Here is a 16,259-nt window from a genome sequence, read left to right as displayed (position 1 = left end):
TTTATTTTATACCCCCCCATGGATGAAATTCTACGAAACTTAGCATACCCCCAGAGGATGTCAAGTTAATCATACACATGAAATATGGTGCAGTTCTGAACATCTCAACTGAAGATAGGGGCGATTAAAGTAGAATAATATTGCATTTTCATTTTTTATGGGAGGGGCGTAAATCACAAATGAGTGATTATGGGCTAGGTTGATGTGGGCCCTTAAGACCAACATACCATAAAAATTTCTTCATCCTCGGTGCCACGGTTCAGGTAGTTATGTAGGAAAAACTGCATTTTTGGGGTTTGGGGGGGCCCAGCTCGGGGGGGGGAGTGGCCCCCGGGGACCAAACGAAATTTTTCCGTAAAAGTCTAGTGGGGCTACATGCCCACAAAATTTCATGTTCCCCGGTGTTTCGGTGTCCCTGGTATCGTTGACGAAAAATTCAGTAGATGACGAAAAAAAAAAAAAAAAAAAACTTTGACAATCGATTATGGGCTAGATTGATGTGGGCCCTTAAGACCAACATACCATAAAAAATTCGTCATCCTCGGTGCCACGGTTCAGGTAGTTATGTAGGAAAAACTGCATTTTTGGGGTTTGGGGGGCCCCAGCTCGGGGGGGGAGTGCCCCCCGGGGACCAAACGAAATTTTTCCGTAAAAGTCTAGTGGGGCTACATGCCCACAAAATTTCATGTTCCCCGGTGCTTCGGTGTCCCTGGTATCGTTGACGGAAAATTCAGTAGGTGACGGGAAAAAAATAATATAAACATTATTACAGAAATTAGTTATCACCCTGAATTGTAATCTGTTTGTCTGTTTCATTAATCGTTTTTTTTTTTTGGTACAACTTGCTACTTAATGTAACAGTTTTAATCAGTAAATACTTTTAAACCTACTCCACACATGACTCCTGTGTGTTTTAGTCTTTCAACATTTAGTTGTCAGTACCTTCGTCTCACACTCCAAACACCTGGATTGAACAGTAACCAGCCTAACCCAAAATCCTCAAATCCTTTTTTTTTTATTTCGATAGAATAAATAAAGCTATCCCACTTGTGAAAGAATATTAGAAATACTAGACATTGCAATACAAATAATAGGTATTGCATAAATATGCAAACGATATACTGCACAGAAACAGAGCAGTATACAATTAACATCAGTTAATGGTAAACTTCTTTCTTGGATCTTGTTTGAATTGACAGGGTATTATAGGCTTGAAATTGAATTCCCTCTAAATGTGTTATGGGCCATGAGGACTGTCTGGTTAGTGAAAATGATCAAAATATGATTTCATCTAGTAAAAGTTAACCTCGCATGGTAATTTGTTTATTTGAACAACAACAAAGGGAAAAGAATGTTACTGATTACAAATGGAATGTTCCATATTTTTTTCTTTTTTTTTGGTCTACCAATGAATTGAGAGGCATTGTTAACTCTTACATTCTAATTACATGTACAATCAAGGTATCATGAAAGCTTATCTCCCACTCTTTTGAAAGATGTGCTCAGTTTGTTTCTAGCATAAAGTATCAGGGAGATATGCCTCAGGATTCATGAATATAATTAAACCTTTTTAGCATGTTTGGGTGATTCCGGGGAGTTAAAGCAGAATTTGAGGTAGCATTGTTTTGACCCTAATTACAAGTTTCCAGCAGCTTGTTGACCGGGTTGTCCACCCAGGTTGTGATCCTCAGACATCATAGATTTAATTTTTATATGACAACCTTTTACAGCAGCCCATGTCTGCTAAACCCCCTTTGCCCCCTGGGTACCAAGAACATGTTTAGGTTACAGTGTTTTAGTATGTTTGTTTGATATTAGCTGAATCTTGTGTAAAATTATCTTTAAAAATGTCCACACTATTGTGTCAAATACTTTAATTTCCCAGTGATAAAGCCTGACATTTGGCCCTGTCTCATACAAAGCGTATTGCCTTTAGAAGACTTTGAATATAGCGAATGAGTAGATTTGACTGATTTTATGTACATTTGTATATGAATGCACTATGGGTTTTTTCTTCCTCAGCAGATGGAGAGAGCCCTCCATCAGCCACATCAACTACTGTCAATCACATCAAGATTGAGTCAATCAGTACCATGGACCTTTAGAAGCAGTAATGGCAACTTGCAGTACTACTCGCTCTGATTGGATAGAGTGAGTATATAATGAAGTGTTACTAATAATTACTTAAGTGCTTTCCCCCTATTGTTATTAAGTGAAGGGAAATCAAGTGGAAGCTAATTAGAAAATTGAAGTGAAGTTAATGCTTTATTATTTGAATTAAGAGATTTAGATACTCAGGGAGTATGAAGTTTCACATGAAGAACAAATATAATTTCTGTATCATTTAATCTATTTAAAATGAATGAAGTTTCAACACTGTGTTTCTGTTTGTGTTGTAGCTTGTAGCATGCGTTCCCTACGTAAGACTGTGCTGTTAGCTCTGGTAGCATCAGTGGTCCTGGTTTTGGCTGTGCTACATTCCTGGCCCACGCGGGTCTACAGCACTGTGGATGTCCGATACAGACCAGGTCCTGGAGCTGAGCGGCTACTGGAGGAGAGACTTCCTGAACCGGATCCCAGTGCTAGTACCATCCCTTACCGTGTGAGGGAGAGTGTGGCCAGGTCAGTTAATCCTCACAAACATCAGTTCAAGTAAGGGACACTAAGAATGGTCATAAAACCTTTTTCCACTTCTAACTTTCTGATATACTCTACCATTCAAATGTTTGAGGTTGGTAAGATATGTTCTATGTTTTTTTTTTTCTTATGCTCACCAAGGCTGCATTTATTTGATCAAAAACACTTTAAAACAGTAATAGTGTGGAATATTATTACAATTTAAAATGACAGTGTTCTATTTTAATATATTTTAAAATGATAGGCATTAATATTATTATTCTTTTTTTCCTGTGATGGCAAAGCTGAATGGTCATAACTGTATTAATCTGTTTTCAGTGTCACATGATCCTTCAGTAATCCTAATAACTTTTATACGCTACAAATTAAAGTTGTTCTGAAATCTGTAAACATTAGTCTGTAAATCCTTTATTTGTTTATATACACAGTTGTACACAGAGGCCTGCATTGTCTTCTGTTACATCCAAGGAGGATGCAAAAAATTTTCTTCAAGTCAAAAACTCAGAACAGTCACTGAATGATCATGTGAAAACTTTTCTCCTCTTCCGCAAGGCTTTTGGCTCGCAACGGGTGTGTTTGTGAAGGAGAGAGCCGAGGGGTCAACCTGCCCTTTGCTCAGCTATTGTTCCCCAGAGTGTCTGCCCATCCCCTGCACACTGCCTTCCAGGCCTCCCAGCTCCATGAGATGAAGAAACGGCGAGCCAAAGAGTATCAGAGCTTCCAAATGAGGTGCATTTAATCATTTAATGACAGTGCCAATTTTGGTTAAAATAAATCCATATATAATCAAATAGAATGTCTGAACTTAGGACAATTTTAAGGCAAGAGTTATTCAAGTTTTGATAAATAAAGTTTATATATACATACATGTGTGTATCCTTTTAACATAATTGATATTTATAGATGCCACCTACGTCACTATAAATAGAACGCCGCCATATTTGCGACCGACTCGCCCGGTATGGCCGCCCAAACTGCCCATTTGAATGAGAGAGAGAGACAGAGATACTTGGAGAAAATTTCTATTTTAGGCTCCGATCCTTATTTTTTACCCCCAGTTTTCTTTAGTCCATTATTATCTGCTCCAGGCTTGTCCCCAATTGGCCTTTCATGATATAGAAATACTTAAGTCATAGAGCTTCATGGCGCGCGTTCATGTGAGTCGAGGCGATGTCATGAATGAATCTATGAATCTGCAGCTGTTCGGCTGGCATGAATGAATCTATCTAATCCGTCCATCAGCACAGCCAGAGACATCAGCCGAATATCATAAAAGACTGCCATATCTGTCTGAAAGAACAGATGTTCAATTACAGAGAGAAGGTTTAATACACACAAATATCGAAATGAAAGAATCTTTCGAGTCGAATCTTTTTGAATGATTCGGCTGCGATTAAAAGCTATCAAGAGGTAAGCTCAGTGATTATAATATAACGACTGAAATTGCAGTTTGTTCGTCACATATAGCTATCATATGAATAAATAACGATATTAATATAACGGACGAGTCGTATTAGATCACTTTTATGATACTTTTGTGATGGTTTTTTGTTTTTTTTTGTCTTTTATTATTATTATTTTTTTGCGTGACAGCCCCCAGTAGGCTAATGTTACTCATTCACTTCCATTACATCGACAAGAAGAGTCTCCATTAGGCTACATATTCAAAAATGTCCCTTTGTCTTCCACGGAAAGTAAACTTAAGGATTTGCACATGAAGGTGAGTAAATGACGGCAGAATCATCATTTTTGGAAGAACTAGTCCTTTAATATGCATTTCAAGGCTGAGATTATGCATCGTCTGCAGAGCTAACGTTAACGTTACTTACACAAAATAGCATCTAAAGCGCATGTGACGAAGACAATATATTTATGAACTTAAGAAAAATATTTATTAGATTTAGGTAGGTATTAACTAACAGACAGACAGTTATATTCAAAACAACCCCAAATCTTACTAACTTACCATGATAAATTGCATTTAAACAGATCCAACAATAAAATGAAGACAAAACATTATCTGTCGATATCTGTCTATAATGTTGGCCACTGAGAGTATAATGGAAATATAATTAACCACAAACCAACATGAGACTTCAAGTCTTTTAAATAAATGATTCTCTCTTCTCTTGGTATAGAATAAAATACCAGTTCAGGGTTCCTCTTTCGGCTGTTGTTGCAGCCAACTGCACAACATATTGCAGGCATTACTGAGACCGCCGCGGTCGCAAAGATGGTGGCGCAAAGCTACAGTGACGTCATGTGAATCGAATGAATACTGTTATAGTTTTTGTTAATATTTTGAATTAGATTACATTTTTTAATTTTTGCTGGTTTTATTTTAAAGTTTTAGTAATTTTGTCATTATACAAATTTGTACATTTTTAGTAGTTTTATTAACTTTTTTTTTTAAATACTGTAATGTGTGGTGCTTCAGAAAAGATGGTGAATAGGATCAAAGAGCAGCATAAAAGTTTATTAATAAAATACCAATAGTAAATCCAGACACGCGATTTCAAAACATTGCTTCATGAAGTTTCGAAACCTTTAAGAAAATTTTGTTTAGAATCAGTAGTTTGCAGCGTGTATCAAATTGCCAAAGTCATGTGATTTCAGTAAACAAGGCTTGTTATGTCATAACTGTTTTGAAATTTCAATGGTTCGCTGCTGGGGGGCGATGTTCTCGGTGAACCCATGATTCATGCAGATTCACTGAGATCGCCCCCCAGCGGCGAACCATTGAACAAGTGTCTATGGGCTTTACCTGATCTCTGATCAGTTTTATACCTTTGTTGAGGTTTTAATTAGACATTAGTACTCTCTTGTTTGCAATGTGTTTGTAAAAGGTGGTTTTGATGCATGTTTGGCCTAAGTTTTTGTTGCATTTCCACTTTTCTGACCAGCAGGGGTCACCAGCGTGTAGCATTTAGAACGCTTCGAAACAGTGAATCATTTTGCAAAGCAATTGGTTAAATTGATTTGAGGCTTTGAAAAGCTTCTTTTCTCCCATTACTACCAGACAATGAACAAAAGAATCACTGGGATATAAACACACAGGGTAACAAGAGGTAAACAAGAAGCTGGTGTGGGTAATCAATCACTATGGCAACAAACAAGAGTAACTATAAAGCTGCTTTGAAACAATCTGTAATGTATTGTCACAATGTAAATAAGCAGGAGATGCAATTGCGAATAAACAGTAGGTTTATTAACCGCAAAGTGAGATAAACAAGTCAGAATAAATATGGTGCAGGTAACAGTCAATCTGGGTGGCTCAGGGACAAAGGACAACCCGATCTCTCTGGATGACGCGGAGAACAGAATCCAGGAATCCGGGCGCGGTCCACAGGTCTCCAGACGAGAGAATAAACCAGGACGCAACATGCAGAAAAGCAGGAACTTCACACCAAACACGAGGATGCGACCACTCAGAAGTCAGTAGACAATAAATACGACACAGGGGAATCCAAACAACGATCTGACAACAACAGGACAAAGGACATGAGTATAAATAGACAACGCTGATCAGTCGCAGCTGGCACTGATGATCAGATGAGTGGTAATCAGCAGCCACACCCACACATAAACACAGGAAGAGTCAGTGAATTCATAAACCGTGACAGTACCCCTCCCCCTAGGAGCACCCCCTGGTGCTCCCAGAGGAACTTACCTGTTGATTGTAATCATCAATAAGAGAATGATCCAGAATGTCTCTAGCAGGTACCCAACTTCTCTCCTCCGGACCGTAACCTTCCCAGTCCACCAGGTACTGAAATCCGCCGTTCCCTCCATCTCGAGTCCAGAATACGATTGACTGAATATGTTGGTTCCCCGTCTATGAGTCGCGGCGGGGGGGGGGGGGGAACCGGGGCCGGCGGGTTAATGTATGAATGAAAGACGGGTTTTAATTTAGAAACATGAAAGACAGGGTGAATTCTCTTGTACGCAGGAGGGAGTTTGAGTCGGACTGCCACCGGACTAAGGACTTTGGTGACAGTGAACGGGCCTATGAATTTGGGAGCTAACTTATTACAAACGGACCGGAGCGTAATATTCTTGGTAGAAAGCCACACTGTTTGACCTACGACGTATACGGGAGGCTTCGACCGGTGGCGATCGGCTTTAGCCTTGGTGCACGCCCCCACCTGGAGGAGAGTCGCACGGGCTCTGTTCCAGGTGTGGCGACACCTCTGGACGAAAGCGTGGGCGGAGGGGACCGCGACTTCGGATTCCAGGCTAGGAAAAATGGGTGGCTGGTAACCTAACCTAACCAAACGGAGAGAGACCCGTGGATGACACTGGTAATCCGTTGTGTGTACTCAACCATTGAGAGTTGCTGACTCCAAGAGGAAGGATTCTTGGATACCAAACATTGCAACACTCTTTCCAAATCTTGGTTGGCTCTCTCCGTTTGGCCATTGCTTTGGGGATGAAACCCCGAAGACAGACTGACAGTCGCTCCTAGTAATCTACAAAACTCTTGCCAATATTTGGACACAAATTGGGGCCCCCTGTCGGAAACCACATCCATCGGGAGGCCATGTAAACGAAAGACTTGATCTGCGACAGTCACCGCTGTCTCCTTGGCTGAAGGCAATTTGGGCAAGGAAAGAAAATGTGCCGCCTTCGAGAACCGGTCCACTACGGTCAAAACGACTCTTCCAACGCTAACTTGACTGCCAACATCTCTCTGTTACCAATGTCATAATTACGTTCGGCGGGTGATAGACGATGGGAGAAAAACGCGCAAGGGTGCATTTTGTCATCTGTGGAAGAACGTTGGGAAAGAACCGCACCTACCCCCACCTCTGACACGTCGACCTCCACTACGAACTGACGTAAAAGGATCAGGGGCTATCAGAATGGGAGCCGAAACAAAGCGGATTTTCAGTTTGGAAAATACAGCTTCAGCTGTATCAGACCACCTGAATGTCGTTCTGGGGGAGGTCAAGGCAGTCAGAGGAGCGGCTAGTTGGCTGGAATTGCGAATAAAACGGCGAAAGAAATTGGCAAACCCCAGAAACCTCTGTAGGACCTTACGGGTATCTGGACTTGGCCAATATATCACAGCCTTAATCTTGTCGGGATCCATGCGCACTCCCTCGGACGAGATGATGAAACCTAGGAAAGGAACAGACTGTGCATGAAAAGCGCATTTCTCCGCCTTGACAAAAATCCCATTCTCTAGCAACCTCTGAAGCACTCGTCTGACATGCTGAACGTGTTCCTGGAGAGATGAAGAAAAAATCAATATGTCATCCAGGTAGACATATATGAACTGGTCTACCATATCTCTCAGCACGTCATTGACTAGTGCCTGGAAAACCGTCGGGGAGTTGGACAGACCGAAGGGCATGACCAAATATTCAAAATGGCCCCTGGGGGTGTTAAATGCGGTTTTCCACTCATCCCCCTCCCTTATGCGAACCAAATGATAAGCATTGCGTGAATCCAATTTTGTGAAGACGGATGCTCCTTGCAACCGCTCGAAGGCTGAAGACATCAACGGCAAAGGATAAGTATTCTTCACCTTGATGTTGTTCAACCCTCTGTAATCAATACACAGTCGCAGAGAGCCATCCTTTTTCCCCACAAAAAAGAACCACGCCCCCGCTGGAGAAGAGGAAGGGCGGATGAATCCGGCTGCTAGAGAATCAGAAATGTATTTCTTAATCAACCCTTAAAGCCAACTCAATAAGTCCATTTAAACCTTGAGGGAGGTCCAGCGCGTAGATCTCCTTTTGGATGCTGTCAGCCAGCCCATGTAGGAACATGTCCCACTGCATCTCCTCGTTCCAGTGGCACTCTGCGGCCAGCGTGCAAAACTCTATGGAGTAATCAGAGACCAATTTGTCTCCTTGATTGAGAACGGCGAGTAGCCTGGCCGCCTCTCGCCCTGCCACCGCACGGTCGAAGACCCTCTTCATTTCCTCCGAGAGTGCCTGGAACGAGGAGCAGCAGAGATCTTGATTCTCCCACACCGCCGTTCCCCACAGAGCCACTCGTCCAGTCAGCAGAGTAAGAACAAAGGCCACCTTAGACTGTTCATTGTTGAATGTGTGAGGTTGCAGTGAAAAAAAAACATTGAGCATTTTGTAAGAAATGCTCTACAGAAGTTCAGCTCTCCTGAATACGCCTCTGGGGTGGGCAAACGTGGCTCATGCTGATGACGTGGCGCAGCGGGACTCTGAAGTTGTTGAATCTGTTTGGTGAGCTCGGACACCTGCGCCACCAGAGCTTGTACTGCGCGGCCCTTGTTCGCTAGATGTTCATAAACCGTGACATGTATAATGCACTATAAAAATAAAGGTCACTTGACTATAGAAACAAAGTAAAACAGGAACTAAACTCAGGACGTGAACAGGGTGAACAGAAAATGCACACCAAAATAAAATTCCAAATAACAAAAACAAGGAACACAAAACAAGGGAACATGTAACAAATATATCTACATAGTATTTTTTAAGTATTAGTTTTAGTTTATTTATTTTTATTTATTTTAGTATGGCAACTGGCTAAAATAAAATGTTTTTTGATATTTTATTTAATTTTTCTGTTAATGTTTATTTAATTTCAAGTAACAAAATGTTTCGTTTAATTTTAGTGATTGATAACTCTGGTGTGTATAGGTCGCAGACCCCTGCTGATCTGCTGATTGTATCTGAAGCTAACAACCCCCTGCAGTACCCAACACAGGGTGTGGAGGTTCGGCCACTTAAAACTATCCTTATACCAGGTATTACTCTTTTTGTGCCTTGTTAGATTAATATTGCCATATGACTGAAGAGATGTGATGAGACTATTGCAAAGCATTATATTAATAAATCTTTATTCTAATATAATGAATATTAACGCTGACATAACACTGAATAAAGGGATAATTCACCCAATAATGAAATTATGCAATCTGAATTAGAAAATAGCTTGATCTTTTCCAGACTGAAGTGAAGTCTGATACAGTACATATATGTTTGTGCAGAATAATAACATAATGCTCACGATTTCACAATCTGAAAAGAGCATATTATTAGATTTCTGACTAAACCACGTCTTTAATAGAAGGTAGTTTAGTAGATTTTCATTTTGTTATAGAGGCTGGACAGTAACAATGCATCGCTGTAATGTGTTTCAGGTTTGGCCTTAAAAGAGCTGCCCAGAGATTTCTATACTGTAAGTGATATAAATAATTTATGTCTGTTTTCTGTGCCCATGTGTTGTGGATGCTCCCTGAACACTGTTTTTGTCCTTCTCTGTAGCTGAATTTTTCAGCATCTCTGGGCACATTTAATGTGGCAGCCGAGGTGGAGGGGGTAAAGGTCAGGGGTGATGGCGAGATGCATATGACCCTGAGCAGTGGCCTTTTGTCCAGTCTGAATCGACAGCTCCAGTTTATCACATATACTAACACACTGTTCCACCCCAGCACAGCTGACACAGGTATGCATCTTCTTAGTATTTCCTGTAAAAGAAAAAAACATCCCAAATGTGCATGTAAACTCAGGACTGGGTAATCTTTATTTCATATGTTGTTTTTGTGTGTGCTTATGATTCAGTGCAGTTAGACACAGAAGGACATCAGGCTCTTTTCACCATCAAGATTCGTCATGGAGTAACACCTAAACTCTACAACACAGGCTCTGATGCAGATAAAGGTGAATACATCAGTGTTATTGTTAATTCAAACTAAAACTATTCAAAGTAGTTTGTTGGATTGAAAGAAAATATAAATATACTGATAACTGATATAAATGCACATACATCCACATAACAAATATAAAAATAAATCAAAAATAACTAACATGGACTTTTTGTGACATCACAACATGGTGATGGATTATATCATGAATATTAATTAGGTCATGCTGATGTTGCTAGGTAACCTTCCTGAATTTCCTGATCAAAGTAAACGCATTACTGTAATATTCATGAGCAATTCAAGCCATGTTCAATCTGGAAACTCACAGCCTGTGCAGATATGCTTTGAGATGCAGACCCACTTTTGTGTGCTTGTATATTTTACTTGACCATTTACAGTTTTACATGTTAGTTGCACTTCTCCATGATGTATTAATCTGAAGATTAATTCTATAATGCAGTATTTGTCCTTCTTAGAGAATTTAAATGACATTGGATTAAACTTCAAATTATGATTAGTCAGTTCAAACTTGGTTAATCAGTTACACTACCATTTAAAAACTGTCAGTAAATCAATAATTTCTATTCAGCAAGAATGCATTAAATTATTCAAAGGTGACAGTAAAGATGTTTACATTGTTACAAATCTATTTCAAATAAATGCTGCTCTTCTGAACTTTCTATTCATCAAAGATAGAAAAATTATTAAAGGGGGGGGTGAAATGCTCATTTTCACTCAATCTCCTGTTAATCTTGAGTACCTATAGAGTAGTATTGCATCCTTCATATCTCCGAAAAGTCTTTAGTTTTATTATATTTATAAAAGAAAGATAGGCTGTACCGAGTCTTTCCGGAAAAAAACGAGCGGCTGGGGGCGGGCTGTGTGGGCGAAGCTAAAGCTGTGCTAACAACACACAGAGACATTTGTTCAACAGTTTTACTCACCGTCCGGTTCCAACGCACGACCGCGAACCTTTATCATTGCGACTGCTCGATCCTTAAGCATTAGACGATCTGCAAATCCGTCGATCTGGGCTTTGTTTATAAAACAATCATCGTCGAAATGCAGGGAACAAACAGTCTTACACAACTCCGTTTATGCTCAGGAAAACAAACTCCATCCACGGGTCCCTTAACGCCGGGTTCTTTGGGAATCTGTGCAGGGTTGTCTTGCCCTGGCAACCAAAAACACACTTCTTTGGCTACATTGACTTCCAAAAGCCGAGCAGGGCGCTTTGATGGCGAACTGCTTTCGCTCTCTCGCTCTGGTCTACGGGTGCGTGCGCGCCCGCGATCTTACCGGAGAAGTGCCCTTAGAACCCATATTAGGAAATTCTGCCCCAGCTGACGTCACACAGACCCATACTCGAAAAAAACTTTCCGAAACTTGTGACAAACCGGAAGGAGTATTTTTGGAACAAAAATACTCCTTCAAACGTACAACTTAACTTTTGAAACTTTGGCCATGTTTAGCATGGGAATCCAACTCTTTAACAGTGTAAAAACTCAGTATGCATGAAACAGCAATTCACCCCCTCAGCACAACTGCTGTCTACATTGATAATAATAAGAACTGTTTCTTGAGCAGCAAATCATCATATTAGAATTATTTCTGAAGGATCATATGACACTAAATACTGGAGTAATGGCTGTCAAAGGAATCAATTACATTTTAAAATATATTAAAATAGAAAACCGTTATTAGAGGCGTCATTACTTGTTTCATCATCACTTGATTCACATGTTTCATTCTGTGATTTTAGTGTAATTGGTATAGTAATTAAATCTCTCACATTTACCTTTCCCTGTTCAAAGAGTACAACATCAGTGCTCTTGTGACCATAGCAACCAAAACCTTCCTGCGCTATGACAAGCTCCAGGATTTAATTGACAGCATACGACGGTACTATCCAACTGTTACAATTGTGATAGCTGACGACAGCGAACACCCGAAAACTGTGTCAGGCCCATATATTGAACATTACATCATGCCCTTTGGAAAGGTAGGTCACATCCTTTTAATATCAGTTTATATATCACTTGAAAAAAAAACTGTGTTATTTTTTAAACCCAAACGCTTGGTTGCACGAGGAAGCTGGGTTGATTTTACTTAATTTGGGTCGATAATCTTTCATAATCAATAACCCATTGGTGCTGGGTTTAGAATGTGGTTATGAAAGAGAGCATGAATGTCAAGCAAGCTCAAACACAAAGGTTTTCTGTGTGCCGCTACTACTTCGCCCATCTGTGTTTGCGTCGCTCATGACCGTAATATGTGTGGAAAATAGAAGAAAACTTTGAAACTGCCTGTAGCGAGGAGCGTGTTCTTTTAAAACTGGAGGGTTTTGTCTGAGTGTTTTTTAAATAGTTTATTCCTGACTTCCAGGGTTTATTACAGGCTTCCTCTCTGTGTGGTTCGTGGCTGTACTGAGCCTACTGTTTATTGGCGGTAGATATTTAATGTTAAACTTTTAAATAGCAATTTTGTTTAACTGTATAAACTATATAACTTGCCATTCTTTTCTTCACTTTTTCTCACTGACATGTACAAACACTATTTTTATATCTTGTCTCTTATATATTTTTAATGCTAATCAAAGTTCAACTTTTGATTGCTGGGTTCGACCATTTTTTGACCCAGCACTGGGTTGCCAAAATGACCCAGATTTTAACCCATATTTTTTTGAGTTTATGACCCATTCCTGTCTGTGTTTGCATGCCGTATGATGGGCTCTGATATGTGTCTATGTCTCAGGGCTGGTTTGCTGGTCGTAATCTGGCCGTGTCACAGGTCACAACCAAGTATGTGCTGTGGGTGGATGATGACTTCATCTTCACTGCCAACACAAAGCTGGAGAAGCTGGTGGATGTGCTGGAGAAAACCACACTTGACCTGGTGAGAAAACATTCAAATATATACTGTATGTAGCATGATGTACAGGGTTTTCCTGCACAGCAAATTTCCACCATAAAATGTTTTTCATCAAATAAAGACAAAAACTATACACTTATAATCTAGTCTAGTGAAGAGACATTGCAGAGACATTGTATGTGTTAGGTGGCTCAGGTGCACATCAATGGCTTATAATACTAAAACCCCTGGGGTTTTTGGCTTAAAAACCCCTTGAGGACTTTTTTTCCATTGCACAAGAAGCAAAGTGTTTCTTTAGGTCCCTCTTGTGGTGAGGAACTTACACCTTTGGAACTGGCAGAGTCCCCAGTTAAACCTTTAATCAAGAAACCATCCCACCTCACAATATCCACAACAATAACAACCTGTCTTTGCTAATTAAAAATACCAAGTGTTTTTGGAGTTATACATCATGGTATTATTTTCTTTAGCAATGTTTTTAGAGAAAACACTGTGCCATGGTAAAAATGAGGAACCCTGCATCTTTTTATTTATTTATTTTTGCCCTATATACAGTGGCACCAAAACATAAGTGACACTCAAAGTATATGATGGCATTGCATTATATAACAAAATACCAACAATCAAAAATATATGGTTATATATATATATATATATATATATATATATATATAGTACCAGTCAAAAGTTTGGAAACATTACTATTTTTAATGTTTTTGAAAGAAATCTCTTATGCTCATCAAGCCTGCAGTTAAAAAAACAAAACAAAAAAACAGTAATATTATGAAATATTATTACAATTTAAAATAATTGTTCTCTTTTTTAATATATTTTAAAATGTAATTTATTTTTGTGATGCAAAGCTGAATTTTCATCAGCAAGTACTCCAGTCTTTGGTGACTTATGATCCTTCAGAAATCATTCTAATATGATGATTTGATACTCAGTTATTATCAATGATGGAAACAGTTGTGCTGTTTAATATATTTTTTGGGAATACTTTTTTCAGGATTCATTGATGAGTAAAACGTTAACAGCATTTATTCATAAAAACAGCATTTATTCAAAATAAAAACATTTCTAACAATATAAATCGTTACCATCACCTTTTATGAATTTAACGCATCCTTGTTGAATTAAAGTACTAATTTCTTAAAAAAAAAAAAAATAGTTATTGTTCCCAAACTTTTGAACGGGAGTGTATATTGTTACAAAAGATTTCTATTCTAAATAAATACAGTTCTTTTTAACTTTTTATTCATCAAATAATCCTGAAAAAAGTATCTCGGGTTATAAAAAAATATTAAGCAGCACAACTGTTTCCAACATTGATCATAAATCAGCATGTTAGAATGATTTCTGAAGGATCATAAGACACCAAAGACTGGAGTACTTGCTGATGAAAATTCAGCTTTGCATCACAAAAATAAATTACATTTTAAAGTATATTAAAAAAGAGAACCATTATTTTAAATTGTAATAATATTTCATAATATTACTGTTTTTTTTTTTGTTTTGTTTTTACTGCAGGCTTGATGAGCATAAGAGACTTCTTTCAAAAACATTAAAAATAGTAATGTTTCCAAACTTTTGACTGGTACTGTATATACACATTGATGAAAATATATTTTTCATATTTAATCTTTCTAGGTGTTTGTGAAACCTACTCACATATGATGAACTTGACCCGTGGTTACTTTGTTAGGACACCTGTGTGAATATGGGAACTGACTTCAGATATATTTAAAAAAACACTAGTTGGTTAAAAATAATTATAATACAGGGCTGTTGAATGCTTGATTCTGATTGGTTGAAGAATGTTCTAAGGTGTGCAATAAATTCTAGTAAACGCCCAGCTGAAGTAGTTTCAGGCAGGTCTTGACCGCATTGAAGTTCCATATTACTTCGGCTAATGATTTCAGTTATTTCAAAGGTCCTTAAAGCCTACAACAGCAAAAGAACCAACACCCACAAAGACATTGACCGAGCAGCCACATTCCTCTGCATCCGGCATCTGTCTGCACACTACAGTCTTAATGTAGCTTTAAGTTCATCCAGCTGAGTATGTCATCTGACAAATTACATTTGACTCCTGTTTTTCACATTATTTTTCAGAATCAGAACAAAGGTTTTGGCAAATCTCTGAATCTCAGGACAGTGTTCACTGCTGATTTGATTCCTTTTGAGATCAGCACATTTAGCATCAGCACAGCAGAGCTAAACATGCTTTGTGAGACCTTCCTACTCTCCGTCTTTGGCAGTGATTGCTAGAATTCAAACAGAGAAGATTATCGAAGTCTGTAAAGTTCAAAATGGTCCAAAAAAAAACAACACGTTTGTTTGCATGTTGTTACATTTTGACTACTCTGATGCTTATAAAGGAAGAGTTTTGAATGGTAAAGATTTCTATAGAGTCTGTTTGTATCAAATAATACGATTAAGGAAAGAGTGCAATAAATACAGTTTGCATTAATTTTCTTTAGGCAGCAGCAGATCTAGGGCAGATTACTGCGTTGGAATGGGTCATCTATGTGACCTCTCCAGTGAACGAGTCTTCTGTGCGCACACAACCACCCAGCTGGAGACATGCCCTGGAGAAAGGAGACAAGCTCATCCTCTTTCTTAAAGAGGAAGATACAAAAATAGATGAACTGTTTTAACCCTGTACCAAAGAGAGTTCTCCACTTCAATTCGTCTTTTCTGCATTGTTCTTAGTGTTTGGCTTCTGTGTGTGTTTAGGTTGGAGGAGCAGTGCGTGAAGTTACAGGCTACACTGCCACCTATAGGCAGACAATCTCAATTGAGGCTGGAGAAGAAGAAGGAGACTGTCTGCACATGCGGCGAGGCTTCCATCATATCATCCAGGGGTTTCCTCACTGCGTGGTCACTGATGGAGTCATCAATTTCTTTCTTGCCAGGACAGATAAAGTGCAGCAGGTTGGCTTTGACCCCCGGCTTGCCCGTGTTGCCCACCTGGGTGAGTTTTCAATGGAGTGCAAACACACACAATTAGGTGATTCTAGGATTGGGAAATTTAGCAAAAATGAAACTCATAAATTATTCAATTATTAAATATATTCAATTCTGGCAAATACTGATGAGCTAATAATTGTTT

At 39.1% G+C, this 16,259-nt stretch overlaps 1 protein-coding gene across 2 annotated transcripts in view; it reads left to right on the top strand.

Annotated features, from left to right (window-relative positions):
• b4galnt1b (beta-1,4-N-acetyl-galactosaminyl transferase 1b) overlaps positions 1-16,259 on the top strand; it is a 30,276-nt gene that overhangs the window by 10,061 nt on the left and 3,956 nt on the right. The window contains exons 2-12 of one of the 2 annotated variants that reach the window (XR_014031165.1): positions 2,023-2,151; positions 2,400-2,622; positions 3,190-3,366; positions 9,267-9,373; positions 9,770-9,807; positions 9,894-10,074; positions 10,191-10,289; positions 12,088-12,275; positions 13,028-13,168; positions 15,260-15,540; positions 15,628-15,948. Coding sequence is in view for 1 of the 2 variants with exons in the window: in XM_081379970.1 (XP_081236096.1) it covers positions 2,408-2,622; positions 3,190-3,366; positions 9,267-9,373; positions 9,770-9,807; positions 9,894-10,074; positions 10,191-10,289; positions 12,088-12,275; positions 13,028-13,168; positions 15,884-16,121 (1,384 nt within the window). In the remaining variant the exon portion in view is untranslated. Of the gene's footprint in view, positions 1-2,022; positions 2,152-2,399; positions 2,623-3,189; positions 3,367-9,266; positions 9,374-9,769; positions 9,808-9,893; positions 10,075-10,190; positions 10,290-12,087; positions 12,276-13,027; positions 13,169-15,259; positions 15,541-15,627; positions 16,122-16,259 lie in introns of those variants that run through there. The other variant, XM_081379970.1, reaches the window with a different exon arrangement.

The sequence above is a fragment of the Scardinius erythrophthalmus genome, assembly GCF_964197995.2.
Source record: "Scardinius erythrophthalmus genome assembly, chromosome: 12".
In the NCBI taxonomy this organism is placed as follows: domain Eukaryota; kingdom Metazoa; phylum Chordata; class Actinopteri; order Cypriniformes; family Leuciscidae; genus Scardinius; species Scardinius erythrophthalmus.
Note: the sequence above shows the minus strand (reverse complement) of the source record. Positions and strands in the feature narration are given on the sequence as shown.